The sequence below is a fragment of the Sturnira hondurensis genome, unplaced genomic scaffold (genome assembly GCF_014824575.4).
Source record: "Sturnira hondurensis isolate 20B ecotype Veracruz unplaced genomic scaffold, ASM1482457v3 Scaffold0024400, whole genome shotgun sequence".
Lineage (NCBI taxonomy): Eukaryota > Metazoa > Chordata > Mammalia > Chiroptera > Phyllostomidae > Sturnira > Sturnira hondurensis.
In genome coordinates this window covers 1,296,254-1,323,090 of record NW_028097031.1, presented here as the reverse complement: position 1 = coordinate 1,323,090, position 26,837 = coordinate 1,296,254, and the positions used below count along the sequence as shown (strand labels likewise).

General features: G+C 40.7%; 1 protein-coding gene across 1 annotated transcript in view; it reads left to right on the top strand.

Moving 5' to 3' along the window:
• HCN1 (hyperpolarization activated cyclic nucleotide gated potassium channel 1) overlaps nt 1–26,837 on the top strand; it is a 303,766-nt gene that overhangs the window by 261,145 nt on the left and 15,784 nt on the right. The window contains exon 6 of the mRNA XM_037038480.1: nt 1,333–1,573. Within this exon, the coding sequence (XP_036894375.1) occupies nt 1,333–1,573 (241 nt within the window). The remainder of the gene's footprint in view (nt 1–1,332; nt 1,574–26,837) is intronic.

Genomic DNA, 26,837 nt, shown 5'->3' with positions numbered 1-26,837 from the left:
TTGTTGCTCTGTTCATTTTCTGGTTTTTAGCTGATTTTTAAACACAACCCTTCTTGAAGTTCCACTGTTAGAGACACTTCTCCACTCTGCTAAACTCATGCAATATTGTTGAGGATGAAATACCATGGTTGCATTTCATCTTTTCCATGGTGAACCCAAATTGTCGAACCTGCTGTATAAGCTGGGATTTTTAAAAATCTATCACGGGGTCATATCAGGTCATTTTATGAAGCAAGTGTAGACAAACCATCTTCCTCAGCCTTGGAATTCAGAGTTTTGTGTAATTTATTTCCCCAAAGCAGGGAACTCAGATCTCGGGTTCTGTTAGTGCCTCCATTTCTCTTTTTCCCCTCTCCCCATGACTTCACCAAGGTCACTTCAGTTACTACATGAAGTAAGCAAGATAAAAAATTCAGGTTCCACCTTTTTCTTCTGGGGGCTCCTTGGAGAAGAAGTTTCTGAGAAATGGCGCTGTGGTCAATTTTGGATTCCATTGTTTATTCTGTTACGTATCTCACTTGCAAAATTAAAAGTGGTGAGTCCCGTATCCCTATTTGGTTCAGAGAGATGTGAAATCTGGATCAGAATCCACAGAATGAAAGTAAACGTGCTGATCTTATAACTCAGAATAGGCCTGCCCAGAGTTAAAACACGTCAGGAAAAGAGAAATCCCACCCCTTTCCAGTCAAAGACTTCCAGTGGAAACATGAGCAGCTTTGAAGGAGTGATTTTCTGAGCCAGGCCAGAAACACCTGGAATATATCATTAGAGATTAGAAGTAGGGACACCTATAAGTAACCCTTCTCTGCACTCTCCACTGTTCTCACTCCAGCGTGCGTGATGTTAAGGGAAAACATCTAAATGCCGCTGTCCTGTCTAGCAGTGGTAGGTCTTGCTTCCTGTCCGTAGGTGGCAGTTCAACTGCTCAGCACAGCGGAGCCCAGGGCAGTAATGATGTAGCTAACAGGCAATGATGTGGCTTCCTTTCTTCATGCAAAAGGTAAAGGAGACTAGAATTCTTCCTCTTTTTAGAAGTTCTAATTTTACATAAAGAATAATAAATGCGAAGTTATAGAAGTGGAGACTTGTATATGGTTAATGAATGTTTAATATATGCCTGAACCATGCTAGGAGCTGAGAATACAAAATTCCAACACAGAAATAAAATGAGCCCTGGCTTTGCAGAGATATGCAGATTATCAGAATTTATGTATTTTTGGTTCTGAATTTCAGTTGCCAAGGTATGCTATATATGTATTTAATTTCAGTACACGTTTGCTTCCTGATACGACTACACTCTCTCCTAATGTTCATTTCCTCTTCCCACTTTAGGAGATTGTCAACTTCAACTGTCGGAAACTGGTGGCCACTATGCCCCTGTTTGCTAACGCCGATCCCAATTTTGTGACTGCCATGTTGAGCAAGCTAAGATTTGAGGTGTTTCAGCCTGGAGACTATATCATACGAGAAGGAGCTGTGGGTAAAAAAATGTACTTCATCCAGCACGGCGTCGCCGGGGTCATCACAAAATCCAGTAAGGAGATGAAGCTGACTGACGGCTCCTACTTTGGAGGTTAGTAAGAAGAAAAGCAATCGAGCAGACAGTGAGTTGCTTGAAGGTTGTCTTCATGAGAATTTGGGAGATGTCAACATGCTGATTTGTTGGTTTTGACTATAAATTCATATTTGAGTTCTGATAAAAGTGTCTGTAATGACACTGTAGTGTCATTGTCTGTAGTGTCCTAATATATTTNCGTCGCCGGGGTCATCACAAAATCCAGTAAGGAGATGAAACTGACTGACGGCTCCTACTTTGGAGGTTAGTAAGAAGAAACGCAATCGAGCAGACAGTGAGTTGCTTGAAGGTTGTCTTCATGAGAATTTGGGAGATGTCAACATGCTGATTTGTTGGTTTTGACTATAAATTCATATTTGAGTTCTGATAAAAGTGTCTGTAATGGTATATTTCACATATTAGGCCTTGTCAAACTTCGTGTTTAAATATCCCTAAACACCAGAAAAAAACCAGAGTGTTTCCTTTAGAAAAAGGCAAGAAGTTTGCCTTCCTGTATTCGAAGGTTTATTCTTTGGGGGGAATTCAAGTGAAACTCACTTTCTCCTCATCAGTGGGGAACTTGGTAAGTGGTCTTTGCGGAGGGGCTCTCATCACTCCGTATTCATCCTTCACAGACTTCATAGTTTTCCAACCCTTTTGAAGGCTTCTCCATTGGAATCCCTGTCTCCATCCCAACTCAGTGTCTCCACAGAACTTCTCCTGGCTTTCCAGGGGCCTGGTCTCAGTCTACCTTGGGCCAAAGTTAGTAGGTAGTCACCTGTCTTCCTTCAGAGGTTAGCTAGTAAGCAATGTATGGCATCCAAGACGCTGTCTCAGGTTGAAGATGCTCAGGCCCCAACCATCAGATGTGATTTTATTTGTTTGTTTATTAGAGACTAATCAACCAGTATGTCTCAGCCCCTGAACATCAGTAGGGACTGAAACAAAGTATCACATCAAATTAATATGAATTGAGAACCAATCAATGAATTGCATTTTTGATATAATAATTCTAATTATTATCATTATACCTGGGTTTAAGAAGTTTTCCTCCATGACAGCTAACACATATTTATTAGAAAAAGTTTATCATTGTATTAAATGCTTTTGTGGAATTTATCAAAATAACCATAAGGTTCTTATTCATCCACCTATTGCTGAGTAAAACATGCAACTCAAAAAATTAGCTTCTTTCACTTTCCTCTCCCTGATCAAGGACCGTTTTGAAGTTTGCTTCCTTTCCGGTCTTCACACTCTTCCTCCTGGTCATGGTTCTGGTTTGCTCATCAGCCCCTTGGCTATCTGGGAAGATTGTGCTAAAAAGAAAGAGAAGATTAGGAAAAGATAAGAATCTAAAGAAGTCTACTTTAGAAAGCACAGAGAATCGATGTTTGAATAAGGAGAAGAGAGAGAGCAATCCAATGCTGTGGAGGGAGTAGAAGGGGGTTAAACTGTAACAGAAAAAAAGTACAATAAAAAAAGAAAGCTGTGGAGCGAGAAGTAGAATATATAATATATGAGCCTTCTTTGGCACAGGTGGTTTGGAGGTAAAACCTTTTTGAGGCAACTAAGGGAGGGATATGAAAAATATGTAAAAGAAAAGTTCAGGAAGGACGTTCTGGAAGTTTCATTGTGCGTTAAGAGTGTATTTCTACATTTGACATACAAAGCCTGGAACCCTTGCCATTCAGGACTTATGTGGGTTAAACTGCCAGTGAAGTCAATTAAACTAGTGAATATCCTTGTGTCTATGAGATCATTTTGGGGATAAAAACTACTTTATCCTAACATATTGTTTCTTTAACCCTTGTAGCATCTCTCTCTACAAGTGAGATTGGTCTGTAATTGTGTTGTTTATTTTTGTAATCCCCTAACAACTTTAGATATCAGGTTTTCCTCACTTCCAAAAAGAGTAAGGAAACTTAAAAAAAATGTATTCTACCCTGGCTGATGTAGCTCAGTGGATTGAGCACAGGCCTGTGAAGCAAAGGGTCACCAGTTCAATTCCCAGTCAGAGCACATGCCTGGGTTACAAGTCCCCAGTAGGGGACACATGAGAGGCAACCACACATTGATGTTTCTCTCCCAGTCTTTCTCCTTCTCATCCCCTCTCTCTAAAAATAAATAAATAAAATATTTTAAAAAATAAAATAAAAAATAAAAAATGCATTTTCTCTTTTAAGGAAATTCAAACAATTGAACTGCTCACATACAGTTAATATTTATTTGATTTAAACATCAAGGAAGAGCCCTGGCTGGCGTAGCTGAGTGGATTGAGCGCGGGCCTGCGAACCAGAGGATCGCGGTTCGATTCCCAGTCAGGGCACATGCCTGGGTTGCAGGCCGGTTCCTTGCAGGCTAACTACCAGCAGGGGTCGCACAAAAGGCAACCATACATTGATGTTTCTCTCCCTCTCTCCTTCCCCTCTAAAGATAAATAAATAAATAAAATCTTTAAAAAAAAATAAACATCAAGGAAGATAATGAAAGGCAGTTAGAATCTAATAATAATAAATTGTACTTACTTAGCAGATTAGGATTTAGTATTCATAACTCTTTAAGTGTCTAATATGGAGCTGAAATTAACAGAGTGGAGCTTTGTATTATGCTAATTTTATATTTGTGTAAACTGAGCATGGCAAGCTCAGAGTACAGTTAAGCAGAAAAGCCAGGCATTTACCAAGGAATGTTCTTTCCGATTCTGAAATGTCTGAATTTACTAACTGTAATCAGTGCACAAAATGCACTCCAAAATAGCAAATTAAGGAGACTCGTTCAAAGAAAGATCGAATTCAGAGTTTTGCGTTCTGTGCCTGACTTGAGTTATTGATACAATAATAGGGAGTGATCTCTAGATTAACGTAGACTTGTCACTCAGAGGGGTTTTAGTTGTTGTTTCCCCCTTTTGTGCAGAGGTGGGAGAGAGCCTGTTGGGTCTGCGCCCACCCCACAGTGTGCAGGGAGCCCCAGTTCAGCTCTAGGAGGGGAGTCCAGCAAAGTGAGCACACGTGACTAGTGTGTGCCAAGCACGCTCCTCGGCCCTGCGGATACAGTATGGAGCGAAATAGCCAGAACTGGCCAGTCATGGAGCTGACATTTTTAGTAGGTACTTATATTTTAGAAAGAAATACCCAGGTATTAAAGAAACCTGGAAATTACTGAGATATTGCTATGCAACATTATCACATGGTGCTAAACGCTTCAGGGAAAACTAACTAACGCAAGGAAGAAGCGTAAGGAATACCACCTCATACACAGGACCATGTGGAGAGTAGAGTTCAGGCAGGTGGGTGTCGAGGCTTCCTTCTGAGAGTAAAGCTGAATGGGATCGGGGCCTGCTGAGATCCATCCTCACAGCTCAGGGAGGTGATGGGGACACAGCGAGTTTGGGTGCTATTGGAGGAGTAGGGTTCTGCTTGTAGGAAACCATCCCTAGACACTTTCTTGACTTCTCCCCTTTTACAAGTGAGGAAAATGAGCCTCAGAGAAGTTGAACACCCTGGCCAAGGCCCTGTAGCTGAAAAAGGATAGAGCCAGGTTTCACACAGCCATCAACTTGACCCCACAGCCTGTGCTTTCTCCACTGCAGGTCCCTGCTTCCTAAGAGAGGGCGTGATGATCCTCAGGGTGTATACATTAGACATTTGCTCAGCCTAAGCTTCCCTTCAAAGCTGTCCACGGGCCTTTTACACATGCATTTGTTAAACTGTTTTATAATCTACTCATGAGGCCTGCCTGACCCTCCTAGTAGCCATAGTATCAATATATTATCCACTAAGATAAAATACCATTAATATAACTCATTAAAATTTCAAATGCTGTATTTTTATATTCAATAGCTCATAATTTTCTAGAAATGTTCTGTTTTTCTAACATAACATATTGCACAGTTGTTATATCTCTTTCCACTCACCTCTTGGCAGGTGTTTTTCATTCCACACCAAAGTGTCCTCATTAATTCAGCCTCTTGACTGCCCTTCTTTCAAAATGGCTGTCCTGCAGTTCTTCCAAAGGTGTAATAATGCCAAATAAGCCTTCCAGAAGGAGCCTACTTCCCGCGGCAGCTGCTGTTGTAAATCATTTGGTATTAAACGCTGCTTAACTGTGTCTAACATTGTGCCAGCCTCCCAGGAGTCTGCCAGGAACTTTATATAGCTAATGTGCATATTTAGGATTTTTATGTCCAAAATGCATTTGACCAGATATGGATCACTTGGCATTTTAAAGTCTAGAGCCACAGATTTGAAAAGCCAGACAGGTTGTCCCTGCTGTGGTGGCCGTTCTTTACTAGCAAGAGACAGAGCACCTGCTGATCTCTAGTCGACACTTCCCTTCACCTCTAGTGAGTTGTATGCTTCTAAAAGCTGATGCTGATTTTCCAGGTGTGAGGAATCTGTTGATGATAAATTCACAACTCAATGATCTCAGTGCTCCCATTATATTTACAAGGAAGAGGAGGCGGCAGCAAAGAAATAGAACGAGTCAGGTTGTTCTTGCTTTCTTTCTCTTCCTTATCTCTTCTGTTCTTAGGCCAGGCTAAAGAAATCCGTGTTTCAATACTGTTACGTCCACTCTGATGGATCTTTTTGCAGGTGGCAGCCCACCTACAAGTACCATGTAACGCACAAGCATGGGGTGGCTCAGCTAGGTTATGGGTGGGAGAGATGTTAGTCCCCGTCTGCAGCCTCTCCACCCTGCCCTAGGATTTATCAAGTCATGTAGCCATATGTCAGTGCATAAAAAAGGATTAAATCCAAATGTGTGTTTAGGAAAGACAAAACACATTTAGGAAAATCCAGATGAACATTAAGAGGACATTTTATTTTAAAGCCATCATGCCTTCTCTCCTTAATAAAATAAAACAAAGGAAAAGAAATGAAAAGGAGGAGTGGAAAAGTTCTTGTTGTAATTCTTGGTTCTCTTATATTTCTGTGGTGCTCACCTGCACCACCTTTGTGATTTTTTATAATTACACAGCTGGCCCATCTCTTCAACCTAATAACAGAAAACCGCTGTGGGGCAAGTATACTCCTATCTTTATGTCTAATTCTAATTCGTGCACCTATTTTTTTTAAATGTGCCTTTACTCAGTTCTTCAATCAATATCCATCAAAAACTGGGGAAAGTCATTTAGTATAAAGGACAGGATCTTTCAGCCTCCTGAAACAGACCCACCAGGTTATGATTCACTGCAGAATGTAAAATTGTTTGACTACTTTTTAAAATGTTCTTCTTCTTTTGAAAACATAAATTGCTGAATTTCGATCGCTGATACTCTTTGGTATTGACATTTTACTTGTGTTTTTCAAATGCTGACATTTGTAATGATACACTTTGTGTATGTTGTTGAAGGAATTTCTGGTAATAAAGAACAGATGGAAGATGTTGTTTTCCGTTGCATAGGCACGGCCGGGGAGGAGGGTGGAAAGCAGGGTTTTCTATCAGGCATAGCTGAAGAAAAACCTTTTTAAAGCAGCATGTACGAATACATTACCAATAAGAATAGTCTAGGAGAAAACCGTCTCCCAGGTGGATGTTTGCTTTAGGCTTCTCCTTACAGTTTGTCTGCACCAGTGATTTGAGAATCAGCAACGGACCCCTTAGTCTGCGGCGCAAACCCTCCTATGTCTTTCCGCGTCCCCGGACTCTGCATTTTCATTCGCTCTGCACCTGTTCCTCAAGCACATTCATCTGAATTGTGCCCCTTGCTCTCTGTATGAAGAATACCAGAGTCCAAATCCTTTAACAAAAGCCTTCAAAACCCTCCACAGTCTGGCTCAACCTATTTTCCTAATCTCCACTGTAAGTTCTCCCTTCAGACAACTTTACCCACACCCACCCCACCCCAAGATTATTAGTTCTCACTTAAGCAAGCAAAGTTCGCCTTGGCAAGGATTGACCTTTTCGGTTAAAATTTTTTTTTCTTTAGGCTGACGCTTTGCTTCTCATAATTGTTAAGATATCACTCAAATGTTATTTTTTCAATCTCCCCTAAGCAGATGCTATTTTTTGTGACCTTGACCTATAATGGAACAGTTTTCATTATTATTTTGTCAACTCTCCATATGCGATTATGGACTTTCTGAGCTTAGGCACTACGAATTCTTCCAATTTAAAACTGCAGACCAGAGCACAATGCTTGAACTATTAATATCATAGACATTCAGTAGGAACTTGAATAAGGACTCAGTGGATGGATGGATGGATGGGTGGGTGGATGGATGGATGGATAAATGGACTTATTTTCCCTCATCTCTACTCTTTACCTCTGTCTCTTCTGCTTTCTTTCCAGCCCTGAAATAAGAAAAGCAGTCAAGCCTCCTCACTTTGGTATTTTACTCTGTTAAACTCATTGCCTTTATCTCCAGACAGGAAGTCAATACAAGTAATAATGATAACTTACAAACCAAGCTAAATGAAACACAAAGCATTTCCTATATCTGGGAAGTTCATCGTTAGCATTTAAATCACTTTATCTAATTTTAATTAATCTCGCTGCATCAGGGATCACTAATATAGTTTTAGAATTTAAAACAATAGACTCTAGAACCATGCTGTCTAATAGAACTTGTGTGATTGGGGCCATGTTCTCTACTCAGCACTGTTCAAAGAAGTAGCTACTAGCCGCAGGCAGCTGCTGGTGTTCATGTGGATGAAGAAGCAACTATTTCATTGTATTTTAATTAGTTTAGATGACATATAAATAGCGCCAGTGTGGCCCGTGCCTACCCGGTTGGCTAAAACTGTTTTAGATTGCCAGAACCTGCAGAGTTTACAAGGCAACTGTATCCAGAGTAGAGTAAAGAGACACAGCTCTCATCCTTCCTGGAAATTTTCCGTCCTTCCAAAACTTTATTTTATGCTAAGTCCCAAATATTCCTAAAAGTTAATTTACCTCATAAATGAAACAAATGGTATTTCTTCCCTTCTTATCTTCCTTCCTTCATGTCCTTTTTCTCTTTATCAAATAGATATTGAAAATCTGTGTTCAGGCAGAATTCTAAGCATTTGTCATATGGTAACAAATGAGATATAATTCTAAAATTCATGGATAGTATATGCTACAGGGGAGACACCCATTGAACAAAAGAATAAATGAATGCAGGAAACAATTTCAAATAGTAGTAGGTGCCATGAAAAAAAGACAAAGCAGGGTAACGAGAGGACAGTGAAGCAGAGACCTGAATAAGAAGAGGAAAGAGCATGGGGAATCACAAGAGCAAGGTTTCCGCAGTGTGCACAGAAATGGGGGGTTCTGGGGACAAAGACTGTCAGTACCAATAGAGCAAAGGGTCATAGGAGCGGAGCTCACAGCAGCGTCCAGTAAGAGGACCGCTGGGCACACAGGCTGTGATATGACACATGGAGAACCCTCGCTGAGGTCACGTGAGAGTGTGATGCACAGTGGTGAGGAAGTGGAGGGAAGGAACTGGAAGGCCTGATGGGATAAAAAATACCATATTTTGCTGTGCATAATGCACGCTCTTTTGCCAAAATTTTTGAGGGAAAAATAAGGATGTGTATTATGCATGGGTAGTACCTGAAGTACTTTGTATCTGTTCCTGTGTTTTGTAATTATTGGTTAAATAAAGTAAATACTCAAAAATAAATGCTAAAATTCCTTTATAGTACGAAAAACAAGTATCTAAATATAAACAAATAAATGAATGAATTAAAAAATTAAAACAAAAGATTTTTTCCTGAAAGTTTGGGCAGAAAATGTGGGTGTGCATTGTTCATGGAAAATATGGTACCTGTGGGATGGAGTCAGAGCAGTAGAATAAACTCAACTGCAAATACCAGAAGTGGCAACGTGAAACCGGTCAGGCTATGGCTGGGTGATAGTGAAGTCTAGGAGATGACCATTGAAACGCTGGCTAAAGAGGGATGTGAAAGTGACGGATCCCAGGGAGCTGGCCGAAGAACACCAAGACCAATGTACCGGGTGAATCACTGAAGCTTTCTGATGGACACAATGCGTATATGCTTCCGTGCTATGGGGAGAGCAATCCGAATTTCCATGAAGACCTATTTAGACTTAATTAAGGCTACACCTTTATAAAAGACAACTGTTTCTTTTATATATTCCTAACACTCTTTTCCTTATTTTCTCTCCGTCTCCAATTTTTCTTTGTGATTTATTTGCACCGTTTTTAAAAGGATACACAGGAACTACAGGACTAAAAGATTCCCATTATACTGGAAATTTAGAGAAGATCATCGTGCGATTGCATGCATGCCCTCACCCTTAGCTCATTCCCTGAAACATCATTTTTATTGGATAAATGTTTATGGCATTGAACCTAATTATGGAGTCATCTTTAACTGAATAGTATTTCATATCATTAAGTCAATTATCAAGCTTACCATAGATCATATCTATGTATATTTTTTCTATTTCCCAACATAAAATAGATACCCTTTTTGTTCCTCCCACAAGGTCTTAATAGAAGTCTATAAATGTGAACCAGATCATTAGACTTAGCATTTGGGTTAAAACTTCTATATTGCTGAAAAACAGAGCAAGATTCCTTTTTGGTTCCTTCTTTGGCAGCTCCTGCCTTTTCCTTGGCTTTCAGAGCCTCTGTCCAACATCGCCAACTGTTCTCGCCACCCTTCCCCTGCCACCGCCCCATCAGAAGGCCATTTCTCCTCCACCACAGCTGGGGGGATGCGTGAGCTAATGTTAGTAAGCTACTCTGAGTTCTCTGGATGAAATTTGAACAAATTATTATTCTGCTGGAGGCTTTCTTAAGGACCATTATTATACTTCATTGTACTTGTGGAGTCTGGAGGGGGGGTTCAAAATGAGGGGTAAGTATGTTCCTGGCTAAGCACACTACACCCAAGTGCACAAGTCCAGGGGCTCATGGAGAAAGCTGGCCTTCAAATCTTTATTTTCAATACTCTCTCTTTCTCTCGCCTTTACTATTCTGTGCCACCCCTGGCCCAGAGTGCGGTGTGGTAAAGTAAGGCCATCTTTCTGTGGGGGTGATAAGTATCATCACGAGGCAATAAGTACACATTTGGAAGAAATTAAAATTGTTCTGAAGTTCTCAAAATCACATTTGTATCCTACAGATGAGTTAACAGGTATGCAAATGAAACATGTGGCCTCTTTATCGTAGTGCAGGACTTGCCTTTGAAACATCGTTAAGGTCTTGTTTGATAAGCGCATCAGCACTACTGTTTGCAGTCTGAAGAATGCACTTTGGGCAGGTTCATTTGGAAGGCAACAGTGTCCCGCGGCTACTTTTATGTGCATCACTGCTGGGGACAGATGGCTGCTTCCTCAGTGTGTCCTCGTTTCAACTCTTGTCTCCGGCTCATTCCCTTTCCATGTGGCCTTCTGCCACTGCTAATAATGGAGGCTTTTTATTCTGGGCCCAGGTTTTATTTACTCTTAAATTTAGACCTTCCCTTCAAGTCTGAAGTTACACGTTGCTAAAATGGTGCAACCATCCCACAGATCTCCCCTGTTAAACTAGGCACCGCATGCAGTCGAAAAGGTTATGCCAAGGAGCCTAGTATATGCTGTTGCGTGATGTTTCTCACTCATAATATTGCAAATTAAATGATCAGGTTCTATCTTTAGGAGCAAGAGCATGAAACGATTAGGAAGCAGCAGGACGTGGCTGAGTGTGCCGCATGCACGGAGCAAGGTTCTAGTACCCTCTCCACTGAGAGGAGGCAAATGCACATCCCTAGGCAACGTGGTGAGCACCTGGAGGCTTGGAGCGCCATCTGTAAAGTGATTATCAGGACAGAAACTCCTCCGGCCTTCCTGCACCATGATTCTAATGGAAGGGGACTCCCGGGCGCGTATCCTCTTTGCCAGCTTGCTTGTTTTAATAGCTTTCTGAGCATCTAAAATGTCTTCTTGCCTATTCTAGAGGCCACACTGTTTTTGAAGGGAGGCTCTATATGATGTTTGTAATGTTAGAGTTGAGCATGTTTTCTAGGACAAGACCCTAGATTTTAAAACAGAAACCGGGGCAGGCGATGTTTGTGATGATTCACGTTCTGGTGGATAACAATGAACTACAACTCCTTTTGTGGCAAGTAGTGAAAAAAAAAAAAGGAAAGTGCCAGAGGCCGCTTGTGAAGCTTTTTGACATGTGACAGGAGGATACCGTTTCAGGGTGTGATTGTCAGAGTCAGATCTTGAGATGCTGTCGGTCCCTGAGAGCGGCGTCACTGACGTCCAAGCCGGTTTCCAAGTCTGTCACATCAGGATAACAGTTCCTGCCTCGCTGGGCTGAAAGCTTTCAGCATACCCCAAATGCTCAGCGTCATGCCAGGAGCCCAGTCTGTGCTTCCACGTTGGGCAGCCACGGAGGCGCAGGGCTGGCACAGTGGGGAGCGGCAGAGACCTAGACCTAGGGGACGTCGTGCGGCATCGCTGACTCAGTGCTCATGTCCAAGGCCTTCAGCACTGGCGAATCTGATGGTCCATGTGGGTCGTCAGTCTCCTGAGTCAGTGTTAGCTGAGTCCACAGCAGTGAAATTCATTCGCAATCAATGGATGTCAATGGTGGGTGGAATAAATAATCTTGAAAGCTTTTTAAATTGAGGATAAGCTCGTCTCTGAAAAGTCTTATTTCCTCACTCTCTACACGTGAGTGTGGGTGTGGAAACACACACACCCCTCCAAGAAATAATACTGTAGGATTATTCCAATAACTTGTGCTTAATGTGCCAGACATTGTACTGAATGACCTCACATATATCCTATAACCCCATATTTGATTAAAATAGCTTCAAAAACATATACTCTTTACCAATATCAGTTTTCCAAATGCATTAGAATTGAAGTGGAAGAGCGTATATATATTTTAAGAACTAAATTATTCAGAAGCATTTCTGTAAAATCAAGAGTTACAAGGGATCGAATCCGTTATTTCATGCCCTTGTGCAAACAAGCAGCCTGAGAGATGCAGGGGCCACCGGGGTCGGTGGTGACAAGGACAGACCTTCACTTCAGACCACTGCTCTTCATCTGGTGACAGGTGCATTTTCTGTGAGTTGTTATCAGTGATGTTACTTTATAGCATTTCAGAAAACAAGGATTCTTTCCTCTTAGGATGAATGATGAAACACATTGTGCACATAAAAACACACATAAGTTGTTTCTAGCCTGTTGCTAATAATCTGAATTTACTAATGCTCCATGGAGGTGTGACTGTTTTTGACCTATTATCCATGGAGACACTTCTCTCCATGGTTAAATTTACTTAGCAGGGAAGAGTGAAATTACCAGGCGTAATAGTCCATCAAAAAGATAATGAAGTAGAAATAGTGTAGTCGCTTTAAATTGCATTTGATCACCTATTTTGCAGGGTGTAATAAATTTACCTATATGTTGAAATATCCTCAGCAAATTTAAAATTTCATGTGTATTTAAGAAGTTTCCTTGTTTCACATACCTTGTGTCACAAGAGAATTAACAACACAATATTTTAATGGCATGTGGTGAGTGGTTCTCTTTGCTAGGATATATGTATGTGCGCCCCAAGGAAACAAACAGACATTTCCAAAGATGTGTCTCAATATTCTTCAGGCTAGGAAGTCAGGTAACAGCCACTCACACATATACACAGTTATACTGGACAAGAATGAGAACATTAATTAAAGTCTAATAAATACAGACTCTTTAAAGAAACAGCATTTGAAATCTTAATTGAATTCATTGCCTAATGCAATGGTTTACTTGTTAAGTCAGTGCCTATATATCCTCTCGTTGTAAGGACTTAAAATGAGCATATTCAGGGTTCTCACTTTCTCGGAGTTTCTAAGATATTTGTGACTATAGAACAACCAGCAATGCTTATTGCCTTCACAAGAGCCTGGAAACGTTGGAACAATACTTAATAAATACTGAAACCATGTATATGCATAATATGCATTTTTGTGCACACATTGTCATAATCTGGGGGAGAGGATACAATAGAAATATCTAAACTTGAAATTTCAAATAAATTATCTTTTTAAAGAAACAATACAATGAAGTAAAGGTATCATTATTATTGTTATTATAATTGTTCCAGTGAGAGAGGAACCAGAACAATACTTTCGTGCATTGTCTTCTACATATCCCCCTTTTTGTGCTCTCTAATGAAAAAAGCAGTGATCTAGACAAAAATTGACTCCTAGTTTCAGAATCTTGGACCGGGTGCAGTTTCTTTTTTGGCTTCGGTACCTTTCGCACCAGGGTCTTCTGGTATAACTTCAGAGGGAAGAAGGGACTTCAGCTAAGTCTTTTGATCACCCTGGAGACGGAGTTTTCTGGTTGGACTTCTACTTTGGTGAAATTAAGCACACAGGTGCCTGACCGCGTCTTTGCGTTGTGTGACGCAGCATTACCACGACGTTCTCCTGTAGGTGAAGATTGATTTTCTTGTGAGGATTGGTCTCTTTGAGCTGCAGTGAGATCTGGTGTGGAAGGACAAGGGGACGTTACAGCGAAGACTAGGACTTCCCTACACTTGTGTTCTGGACAGAGCATCCCGTGTGGAAAATTTCAGGCAAGCTAAATTAGGGGAGATGACCACACTTGAACACATACATTCTGAAAGTGTCACTTTGCATCGTGGGCTTTTTCTGAAGAATGTATATTTTCTTGCTTGAACAATCAACAAAGTAAATTTTAAAACTTAATCTAACTCAAATTTACTGGATAAACTTGAACTTTATCCAGTAAAAGTTGACAGTTGTCTAAAACCTTAGGTGTTATAAAGTTCCTCAATCATGTAATTGTTTAAAAACTTACATTTGCATTTTGTATGTCCTCCCCAAGCAATGCAAAGAATTTGTCTTGGAAGGCTGAGAACTCATGGTGTCTGATACCTAAGACTAAGAGAAATACGAAGTGTTGCTGGACCAATCCAAGGTCGTTTCTGGTTTACAAGCCCCCCAAATCACTCATTTGGCGTGATGACCCTGGACCCTGTTTTTGTGGAGATATAGACGGGTCTGCTGGAGTGTATGCATCGTTTTAAAGAAACACAATCAACATCCTTGCTGTCTTTAGTTGGACCACCTTTGAACCAAGTCCTTTTGCCACTAAAACTGTGAAAAGGGAGACACTGGTGATAATTGGTCTTGGCAACATTTTCAGATTAACAATCGTGAGATTTTTCTCAGGGGCCATGCCTAAGAAGCCAAACGATAGATACCTGAATAGCTGAATGCTGAAAAGGGTCAATAAAATTTTCCTGCGAGATACCCTTCCAAATGAAATGCATTGTTTTTAGAACATCCACATCATAGGACCTGAGGCATCTGAAGAACAAACACAATTCCCCGGGCCCCTGCATGGGAAGTCCACAGTGATACAAGGAGTGAAGGTGAAACAAACAAGGAGCGTCAGTGGGCGTGAAATTTGATTTCCAGCCCAGAAGACAACACGTTGGAAATACATCTTGGATTCAGTGCTCAGTTCTTTGCATTTGCTGTGCCATTGGCCCACTTGCTCCTGAACGAATGCCCGAGGCCCTAAGTGGCCAGGGGGTGGGAAACGAAGGAACACTCCCAAAAAGGGAGAAGTGATGATTCCGTGAAAAAGACACCCCCAGAGGCCTGACTCTGCTGGCGGGCTGAAGCGGTGCTATGCCTTCTCACAGAAGGTCCTCATTAGGAACTCGAAGGCCATTGCCAAAATTGCAAGGAATTGGACTTGAATTTGCTAAAACAGCAGTAGGGAGAGATGACGTGGTTGTGAAAAGACGCCAGTGAATAACTTGCTATCAAAAGCAGAGCTTCAGAATTCCTACATGTTTTGAACTGAGGAGAAAATCTTTGAAACCAAATCAAATCATTAAATAAACAAAAATGGGCCCTGGTACATCAATAATCCTTTGATCATCTTGTTCTAGACACGCACTGTCGCTCAGACACCTGCCTTCTTTTATCTTCCTGTAGCAGTTGTCATTATTCAAGTCAGTGAGTTAAGATTTTTCTACGTCCTCTTGAGGTGAGTTCCGGGAGAGAATGGAGCTCATCTTGCACCTGCCACACCTAGAGTGATACCTGACGCCCAATAGGCCATACTCTGAGTTTCTGGGGTGGATGAGTGAGGCAACTCCTGAGGCAACTCCTGAGCTGTAAAACTGTAGTGTGCCCCGTGGAAGCTGGGATGGCCACGGCAGACTGAAGGCAAGAAATGCTGTGGAGCCCCTTGGGCCCCCCACCTCAGAAACCCCCAGCTGCTGGTCTAAAATCAGTCTTGCTCATCCTAAAGTAAAGTGTGACCTAATGTGGACTTGGAAAATTGATTTTTAAAGTAGCTTTCCCCTCTGTTAAGGAATAGAAAGTTCTAGAAGTCTCACTTAGAGAGTGATGAATTGAAAGTTGACCTAGATTGTTTTTCCAACTTGAAATGGACCCGTCACTTTTATGGGGCATAGGCAGGCAGGAAGAACTCCCAGAAGAGATCGAAGAATTCTCCCTCTCTCGAAACTAATGACTATGCCATCAAATGGTTCACAGACTCAACAGTTTGGTTTGCAGGTCTCTCGTCTTCTGCAAACGGAAGCTGTCACGTGGCCCACACTGTGGTCTTTCTGTGTGCACAGCCGTTTAATATGCCTGGTTCATGACAAAAAACCAGCTCCCAGCTGGGAAAATAAAGCAGCGTTCAGCTCCTCTCAGCAAGAAGGCTGCTGCGTGATGTATTCTGTAAACTGGATTCTGCATGAGCCAAGGAACGGGACTGGCAGAGTTGGGAAACACAGTTGGACTTGTTAAAACAAGCGTTTCAGTGCACAGATGCTAAGTCTCTCTGGAGCTATGCTTTGGATCACTTGGCTCCTGCTTAGCTATCAACTAAATATATTTGTGTTTCAGTTCCTTTTAATTTTCATCTTTACAGTAATTTATTTGAATGCAGCCTTCTACCTCTAAGGCATTTCAAAAAATTTTGGGGGGAGGGGGGGAACAGAGGACTTAGGGTGGATTAAAATAGTGTCGTTTCTTGATGATTAACATTTTAATCAGCCTATATCACATCTGTCAGGGTGGCCAAGTGAGACAGGGACCTCACACATACCAAGGCTCAAATGTGGTTACTTAGCTTTGGTTTTGTTTTTGTTTTTTTTAAGATTTTATTTTGAGAGAGAGAGGCAGGGGGAGAGAGAGTGAGGTAGAGAGAGAGTGGAGGAGAAATATCAAAGTGTGGTTGCCTCTCATGCGTCCCCTACTGGGGACCTGGCCTGCAACCCAGGCATGTTCTCTGACTGGGAATCGAACCAGTAACCCTTTGGTTTGCAGGCCAGCACTCAGTGCACTGAGCCACACTAGCCAGAGCCCAACTGGTTACTTCGCTTAAACCAGGTTAATCGAATTCTTTTATCTGAGTGCAGCAATCTGTAAAAAAAGATAATAATGCTCATTTTGTAGTGCAGTTGCAAGGACTAAATGGTTATATATGTCGTTATATATGTGTGTGTGTGTGTTTATGTGTGGGATGCCAGACTTGTCTGGCTAAGTTGATGCAGACACAAAATCCAGCAGTCATTTGTTGCAATGGTCCATCTCTATCAGCGTGTTCACCTGTGTCTACATGGCCCTGTAGTAAATAGCTGCCATATAGGATGGTGTGCTCAGAGCTGCGGGCCCTATCTTTTGACATCTTCCCATTCTCTCAAGGTCTATGGTAAGTCTGAAAAATATTATTCTCCAGTGACATTCTCTAGAGAAATTTCAAGTTGAAAGATGAGAGCTGGTGACATTTTCACACGTGACAAAATCTTTTGACTCTCCTCCAGAATATGTCTGCTTTGAACAGCTCTACGAATCAACTCCCCTAGCAAGCCTATTGGGAACCTCCGGGCTGGCCCACGGGCTCTCTCCTCTCTCTGGTAGCATTCTCAGCTCAGCTCTGCCTTTCTATTAAGTGTATTATAACACAGTCATCTGTGCTTCCCCGCTGGACTGAATCTTTTCTAACTTTGTAACCCTAGTCCCCAGCTCGGGCTTTGTAGGGCTTCTGTAATGTGTGTCAAATAAGCATCCACACACCTATGCACACAGACAAAGTGTTCTGTTTCTCTTTCATCATTTGCTTCCTCATTCCATATTGATATCTTCTTAATTGATCCATCGACATAAAATTCTTTTTTGTAACATGAAATTATTTTCAACCTATTATATACTAGTTATTAACATTAGATATTAATCATGTTATACCTCATATGGTTATCAACTAAATAGGAATGGTTCATACTTTGATTAATGTTTATTATTCCACAAGCTTTATTGAAACTTTATATGCCTGTCACTATGTCCTGTAATCAGTATGTCTTCAAGAAAGTAAACAAGTAGGCCTGCAGATCAATGGCAATTCAATGCATAGGGGCATAAGAAAAAGGCACAGCTTATGAAGTAGGAATCTATCCAAAAAAATTCTCTCTGAAGGAAGAAGCGACACCTCGCTTGAGTCCCGGGAGCCGAGTAGGAGGCAGCAGAAGAGGGGATATTGTGGAGCGAGCATTCCAGATGGAAGGAGCTGCGAGTGTCCAAGCAGAGTTGAGAGAAAGCATGAGGGCAAGAGGATAGGCACAGACAGGGTTCAAGGTCTGGAATGTGGAATGGGAGGCCGGCAGGAACAGGGATGCATGAATCCAAATCTATGTCCTTGCAGGAAATTAGGATTTCACCCTACAGGTAATGGACAAGAACTGAAGGTTTTTAAAATGAGGAATGGAATAAGCAGATCGGTGTTCAGGAATAAGTATTCTTATTAAAAAAGGGCACTTGTGCAAACAAATAAACAGGACAGTCTTAAAATAACCCAGATTAGAAGTTATGAGGATTTCAACTAATCCTCAGCAAGGGATTAGAAAAAGATACCAATGAAAAAGGATCAACAGAACTGGCAGTCCCGCTATTTATGGAAAACAAGAGAAAGGGAGGATTTTCTTTTGATAAATGCAATGTCACATAGATAGCGTGAGCGTGAATAGATAAAGCAAGTTGACAAGGGGGAAGTGAGAGGAAATGAGAGATGACTTGGTTGTTGGGCTTGCTGGATGAGACATTCTAGACCTCACATTTACAAGTATCACCCACATCTGCCGTGTGTGCAGTTGTTTGATGCCTGTGTTGGTCCGGTATCTGCTTGTTGCGTTGAGGGATGAGTGTCTGAGGAGCAGGCAGTGCACAAATGTCCCGGAGCATCCGTATGCTGTTTGCAGTACCAGGGAGCTGCAGTAGCAGAATGAAGATTAACGTGATGCTGCAGCACAAGCAACGAGGAAAACTAATTTTCCCTCTGAACGCTGCCATGAACACGTGAGCAGAAAAGAGCATGTCCTAGCCTCATAAACTAGAATTCTTCCAATATTGTGACAATGTGTTTCTGTTCCTAGAACTTATTTTTTTCATGGCTCAACTTAGTGGACTACTTCCCTGCCCTTCTGTATCAGATTCTGGGGGGAATTAAGACCTGTGTCTTGAAATATACATTATAAGTAATGATTGACTTACCACCTCTGCATCCAGAATGATACTACTAATGGAAAATCCTTCTGAGAATTTGGAAAATAATCCCTGAAAGATTTTCTGTATCCTGTGGTCCAGAAGAGGAGCTCTAGCTGAGAAAGTCAACCTTCCTCCCCTAATATTGGAACAATTGACTTTGCATAAAGTTTTCTGATCTGTTAAGAGGGAAATCAAAGTAACTTTTGAGGCTTCTCTCATTAAGGGTCCTACTCAATTTTCTCTTCAACACCACATCATATGAATGGTTGATCTTGGATCATGCTTCACAACTTCTTAAATACTTACAAACAAGCAAGAACTGGTCTCACTGAACCCTAGGCTCCGAACTAGCAGTAGCCAGCCTAGATTCACAGCTTGGCTTTGCCTGGGAATCTCCACACCCAGCACAAGTAGCAGACATCTCAGATCGCTTTATAGCTCAGGTTATACGTAGGTGGGGGCTGACCTGGCCTGTACCACTCAGGAAACCCCAGGCTCTGAACACCCAGTGGACAGCTACAGACCCCATAGGAGCATCATCACCTTGCCCCCACACAGGTGATCCTCCATGAAGGGCTGAGGTTGACGGTCAGTGGTCACGGCCAATTCTTGCTCATGACTGGTCTTGGTAAATCCTTTCCATTGACCGGCCAACAGCAACCAAGGCTCAACTATAAGATGAGTGTATACTCAGCCCACAAGCAGGGTGCACCTTGAGTACCCAGCTTCGGTGACAGGGGAGGCTGTGCCACTGGACCCTACAAGACACCTACTACACCTACTGCATTAGGCTACACTATCAAGATAGGAAGTCACAGCAGCTCTACCTAATACATAGAAATACACAAAGGGGGGCTGCCAAAATGAGGAGACAAAGAAACATGGCCCAAATGAAAGAACCAATCAAAACTCCATAAAAAGAACTAAACAAACTGGAGATAAGCAATCTATCAGATGCAGAGTTTAAAACACTGGTTATAAGGATGGTCAAGGAACTTAGTGAGGACCTAACAGTGTCAGAAAGATCCAGTCAGAAACAAAGGTTACACTAATTGAAGTAAAGAACAACTTACAGGGAAATAAGAGTGGATGAAGCTGGGATTCAAATCAATGATTTGGAACAAATCAGAACAACAAGATGATAAAAGGATCCAGAAAAGCAAGGACAGTATAAGAAGCCTCTGGGACAACTCCAAGTGTTCCAACATTCACATCATAGAGGTACCAGAAGGAGAAAAGGAGGAGCAAGAAACTGGAAATCTATTTGAAAAAATAATGGAAGAAAACTTCCCTAATTTGGTGAAGAAAATAGATATACAAGGCCAGGAAACACAGAGAGTCCCAAACAAGATGGATACAAAGAGGACCACACCAAGACAAATCATAATTAAAATTCCAAAGGTTTAAGATAAAAAGAGAATCTTAAAAGTAGCAAGAGGAAAAAAAAATACAGTTACCTACAAAGGAGTTCCCAGAAGACTGTCAGCTGACTTCTCAAAATAAACTTTGCAGGCTAGAAGGGATTAGCAAGAAATATTCAAAGTTATGAAAAGCAGGGACCTACAGCCAAGATTTCTTTACCCAGCAAATCTATCATTTAGAATCAAAGGGCAGACTAAGAGCTTCCCAGACAAGAAAAATCTAAAGTTCATCGTCACCAAACCATTATTATATGAAATGTTAAAGGAACTTGTTTAAGAAAAAGGAGAAGATCAAAACTATGAGCAATAAAATGGCAATAAATACATATCAACAATTGAATCTAAAAAAAAATGAAGTAAGCAAGTAAGAAGAACAGAGACAGAATACAGAGAGGATACAGAGAGGGTTTTCATTGTTGCCAGATGGGAGGGTGGTGTAGTAGAATGGGTGAAAGTTGAGGGGATTAAGAAGTACAAGTAGGTAGTTACAGAATAGCCATAGGGATGTAAATTATAGAAAATGGAGCAGCCAAGGAACGTATACACATGACCCGTGGACATGAGCAATAATGTGGGGATTGCCTGAGGGAGTGGGGGGTGCCGGGTGGAGGGAGGTAAAGGGGGGAAAATTGGGACAGCTATAATTGTATCATCAATAAAATATAATTTTTAAAAAAGGAAAAACCCAGACCTGAGATAACAAACTGCACTAATTAAATAACTTATAGAGATATCATATTGAAATGTGGATCTGCAAAATATGTTACTTTCTGTCCTTCTTAGGAGATTTTTAGTAAAAATTCAGAGCCTTCAAGAGGAAAAAGGAATATATGTTTTATCTGAATTTCAACTTTATTTCCTTAAATAGGCTGTTTAAAACCTGATCAAAATTAATGAGATTTGGTTCAACAAGCTTAAGTTGAGCTCATACTAACTGCCAAGAATTGTGTATTTTCTACTGTCCCCTTTAATCATCCCTCCATATGCCTTATAAGTATATTTTCAACTCTATTCTGTGGTAATACACATTATAACATTACATCTACTTAGGGAATTTGGGCTTCTCCTACACCCAGTTCAGATATTGGGGTCCAGTACAAATGTAGGCTTATCTTTATATAACTTATGTTTATCTTTACTACTGAGAGTTAAAGAAATTATGGATAAGTTAGGTGATGAAAAAATGGGACAGGTATGTATCACTTTCACTAATATTTAAACCAGTAAATGCATATTGTTGGTAGAACTATGTTCAGTACCCACTTACCAACTCTCCAATAATTGTGCTTCAGGGACCTAAGTACCTTTGACGAATTACCTTTGACAAATTTTGTTGCTTAAATTGGCCTCCAAAATCTTAGAGTGGAATATTAATTGGTTCTTAACTCATATATTCACTATGATCTAGGTTTTTGCCAATCCCTTCATCTAAATGGTAAGTTCAAATGAGTTGCTAAAGAGGATACACTAACAAATATGTGAAACATGACCTGTACTGTCACAATAAGTACATGTATGGGTGGAGAGACCCCGTGGCTATGGCCTCGGGGCGTTTGGGGGAGGCTTCATGAATGAGATCAGGTCACCTAATCTACTTAACTGAAAGGTGGTATATGGGCATGTAGAGGACTCTAGGAATGGGGTGTTAGAAGGAATGAGTAATAAAAGCACACACTTAAAGAGAGGAGTGACCAAAAGCTAGGTTGGTGTTGCTGGAAAGACTGATTGCTGAGATCTATGAGAGCAGCTGCCACATCTAATCTCTCTCCACACTCCCTGCAGACAAGGCCGTACAAAGCACATGGTTGGAGCTGAGTAGGTGTTGAGGTTGGGATTACAGGGAGATTTCCCTGGAATCAAGAAGTAGGACCAGATTATGGAAGGTTTTGAAAGCCAGGTTAAGGAATTCGGATTTATTCCATGGACGGTAATCTCCAGATGTGGATTTTCCTGAGATAGTAAGTCAGGATTGGGGAAGGCTTGTCTTTACTTTGGCTGTGAAACCTTGCCCACGATATGTAGCTGCAAGTGAACTAAAAAAGACTATTTGTGCAGCTCAAATTTTCTGCCATTTCAATCCACTTACCAAACCCAATTAAAATTCATGTTTTTAAGGTATTATTGGCATCATTCTATTCAAGATTAAAACCAATAGCAACTTGTTTTCTTTTACATCAGTACAGGGAAGGTAATTTTTTAAAATCCTGTCAATTTACAAGGGACATGCAAATAAAGCAATAGTGTCAATGTACTACCAAGTAGCTTTACACGTTTGCTAAATGTTGTTTTTAAAGAGATCTCCAAAGCCTGCTAACTCTATATACATATCATTCTATGGTAAAAAAAAAAATGTTGCAAATTCTTTTTCAGTGATATATAGTATCAGACCTCTTTAATCCATTTTTCTCTACAAAAAATCTGCTTTTGGATCAGTGAAAATGTATGAAATTGAAGCATACATCTCAACACTAAAGAAATGCTTTCACATGTGGCTCTTACGGTGTTTCCTTAAATGAAAGAGAAGAGCTTCTCTGTATTCATTCCGTGCGGATCCTCAAGTGCTGTGCTGTCTGCACACTGTCAGAAAACCCCAGTGCAAGCAAATGCTGTCTGTCTTGCATCATTTTCACATGGGTTACTATTTATGAACACTAATGTAAATATTGTTTTTTCTTGTGCATCTAAATGGTGTGGACTCTTTAGCACACCTTTCTTCATCCTCTCTAAATAAGTGAGTGAACCAGCTGGAGTTACCGGACACTTGAGTGGGAAAGAAAAATGGGTGGGGCTTTTGAAAGCCTTCCTGAAGTGTTTAAATAGCTCCCTCTCATTAACAATGAGATTAGCATTCACTTTACAGTGTTCTAAGATTAGTCAAAAAAGACTGAATGATTAAAGCAAATGCGCCCAAAATTTAATTATACATGTTTTGATATCTAACACATGATTTTAAGCTTCTGTTATAAAAATGATGCAAAAATTGGGCAAAGACTTGAGGCAATGGTGTGTCACCACCTTGGATTTTAGAGCAGGGTTTGTGGAGATTTGGGACTAAAGCACGTGCTCTTGAGCACTCCTGTCCGCCTGGCAACATGGCGCTCCAAGTGTGAGGGTTTGCTTCTGGGACCCAGTAGAGGGAGACCACAGACGCAGCGAAACAGTCCACAGGGCCCAGGATAGCCCTGACTTGTTTCTCTGCAAATGCTGGGAGGGGCGGGGCTGAGACTCCTTGGTCTAGGGTGTCTCATTTGGCTTTCTGCACAAATCCAGTAAGGAAACAAATCAGATAACCTGGAGAATGATCTTCGTCGCCTTTGTTTCGTTTCTCTCCTTTCAAATGTTCATTCTCGCCCTTCCTCTGAAGCTTCAACTGCCACCCATCGTTCTGTTTAGGAAGTTCTGATGATGATGGTAATAGTGATGATGAAAAACAGCAAAGAAAGAAATATCGTGACAAATCAGTATTCTGGGACTAAGGGATTTTAGTTCCTGGTCTTCAACAATAAACACGTTCTTGCTTTCAACTGATATTCTTTTAAAACAGATTAATATCCCTTTTTGAAATGAGCATCCTATTTTTTCTTGCCATGGTATAATAATGGATGCCTTATCTTTCCTCATTTAAAATTACCATGTAATCATTTTAAGTGTTCCAGGTTCCAGGGGACATTTTTGATTAGGATGCTCTGGGAGGGGCTGGGAGTTGGCCATATCCTGGAAATTGCCTCTTGGCAAAATTTGTTCCTATTTAACTTGAACAGACACTTCTGCAAGGAGGACATACAGAGGATCCAGAGACACATGAAAAGATGCTCAATATCACTAGCTATCAGAGAGATGCAAATTAAAACTACAATGAGATACCACTTTACACCGGTGAGAATGGCTATCATAAACAAAGCAATAAACAACAAATGTTGGAGAGGGTGTGGGGAAAAGGGGACTCTGGTCCACTGTTGGTGGGATTGCAGACTGGTACAACCATTATGGAAAACAGTATGGAATTTTCTCAGAAAACTAAAATTGGACTTGCCTTTTGACCCAGCAATTCCACTGCTGGGATTGTATCCTAAGAACCCTAAAACACCAATCCCAAAGAACCTATGCACCCCAATGTTCATAGCAGCACAATTTACAATAGCCAAGAGTTGGAAGCAACCTAGGTGCCCGTCAGTAAATGAATGGATCAAAAAACTATGGTACATATACACAATGGAATTTTATGCTGCAGAAAGAAAGAAGGAGCTCCTACCTTTTGCAACAACATGGATGGAACTGGAAAGCATTATGCTGAGTGAAATAAGCCAGGTGTTGAAGGACAAATACCATATGATCTCACCTCTAACAGGAAGCTAAACAACAAAACAAACAAGCAAGCAAAATATAACCAAAGACACTGAAACAGAGAACAGGCTGACAGTGACCAGAGGGTAGAGGGGAGGGAATTTCAGGGGAAATAAGGGAGGGATTTAGAGGAACCTATATAAAGGATACATGGACAACAACTGAGAAGGGTGGGGGGAGGATGGGGGGTGGAATGGGATGGGAGTAATAGACAGAAAACTGTACTTGAAAAATAATTAAATTAAAAAAAAAAGGAAATACAATAAGAAATGCTTATGAATCTACATCTGAAGAAAAGTATCAGTTACGAATAAATTGGCAATAGAGCTTCTGATTAAAAAAAATTGTTCCTATTTAGAAATTGGAACACTGACTGGGTGTTTAATAATATTAATAAAGTATTATTAATTTTAGGTATGATAGTGATATTATGGTAAATTTTACTTTACAAGTATTGATATTTTAGTGATGAGTCTTGAAATTTTATAGTTGATGAATATATCACAATTCAAAATAAGAAAGAAAAGAGAAAATGCAGGGCTGGACAAAAGGAAGTTTACAGTGTATATGGAAAATAGAACAATAACAAATGATGATACAAGAATAAACTTTGTGTTTTGCCTACTCACAACTCTAAGTTTGTGATATTAAGGTATCAGTAAAACAAGTTTAGCTATGAGTTGATATTTGTTTAAGCTGGGCAATGAACACATAAGGGTTTATATTTTTACTATTATATTACACTATTCTACAAGTTGATTAGACTATGATATTATTCTTCCTACTAGTATTCTAACTGTATACTATTTATTATACTACTGTGCTTTTTAACATGTTTAAAACATTCCAGAATAAAAGCATTATTAAAATAGGGAAAAAGGGGGGATCCCTTTTTGTAACTCGTATCTTTTTAGATGTGTCTGCATGCCCCAACTCCTCCACAAACCTGAGACAAAAGTACCGTCTGACTGTGTTATCTGGTTCTGTTGAACATGGCTTGGAAAAGGTGTTGTCACATCTCAGTTATGCTTAAGAATGAGCAGGAGTCTTACCTGTAGGGGACAGCCAGACAGCAGTGGTGGGAGGGTTCCTGGGGTTCACTGTTCCTGCTGACCAAGTGGGTCAGGGAGGAATTTATGAAAAGGTAATGTGGATGAACTGTAAGGGTGTTTGACCTAATTTTTCATTTCACTCTGCCTAAAATTTGCAAGCTAAGACATGACTTATTGTCTTTAGTTCACTGGTTTCTCCCCTGCGCAGATTTTGTTGTTTGACTGAGCCACGATGCCACAGAGGAGGTCTGTGTGGAAGGGGAAAGACCCCCTGAACCCTGGGGTCGGTCTCCATCGTAAAGGGCTTTGTGGGTCACCCATTGTCGCTGCCACATATGTATCATTTTATTTTTATTTTTTAGAAACCTTTAAAAATGTGAAAACCATTCTCTACTCAGCACAAAAAGGAGTGAAAAATGGGATGGTTGGATTTGGCTCTAGAGCTCCAGATATAACCTTATTTCAAAATTAGCCTTTTCTCCACATTGGGCTCATTCTGTGCAAGACAATACAAGCAAAAACATTCTGTAAAAAATATTTTACTTATCATTATGATCCCTGAATACACTTCACCTCTATTGACTAAAACATGCTGCAACTAAACAAGTACTGGTGTGGTGTATTTTTGATTATCAGTGCATACTTGAGCCTGTCTGTACACGGACTTCTTACTTCAGAACATCAGTAATATGTTTTTGGTTGTGGTTATTGCCTTGCATTTTCTCATTTGTTGTCATATAGAGTGATGCTTCTTGGACTGAGAAAAGGTCAACAGATACTTGCCTTTGTAAGAATTCATCTGTGAATGTGCACATTTTCTCAGTGAGGGGATTGCTTTGTTTGCCTAATATGTTATAGCTGTTATCTTGCTCAAAGAGAGATTCTAGCTGACCTCTCTGCTAATATTTTTGATTACTCAGAAGAGGCAAATGAAAACTCTATAGATAGGATATTAGTGTTTTACCTACTCATGTACCGGACTTGTAG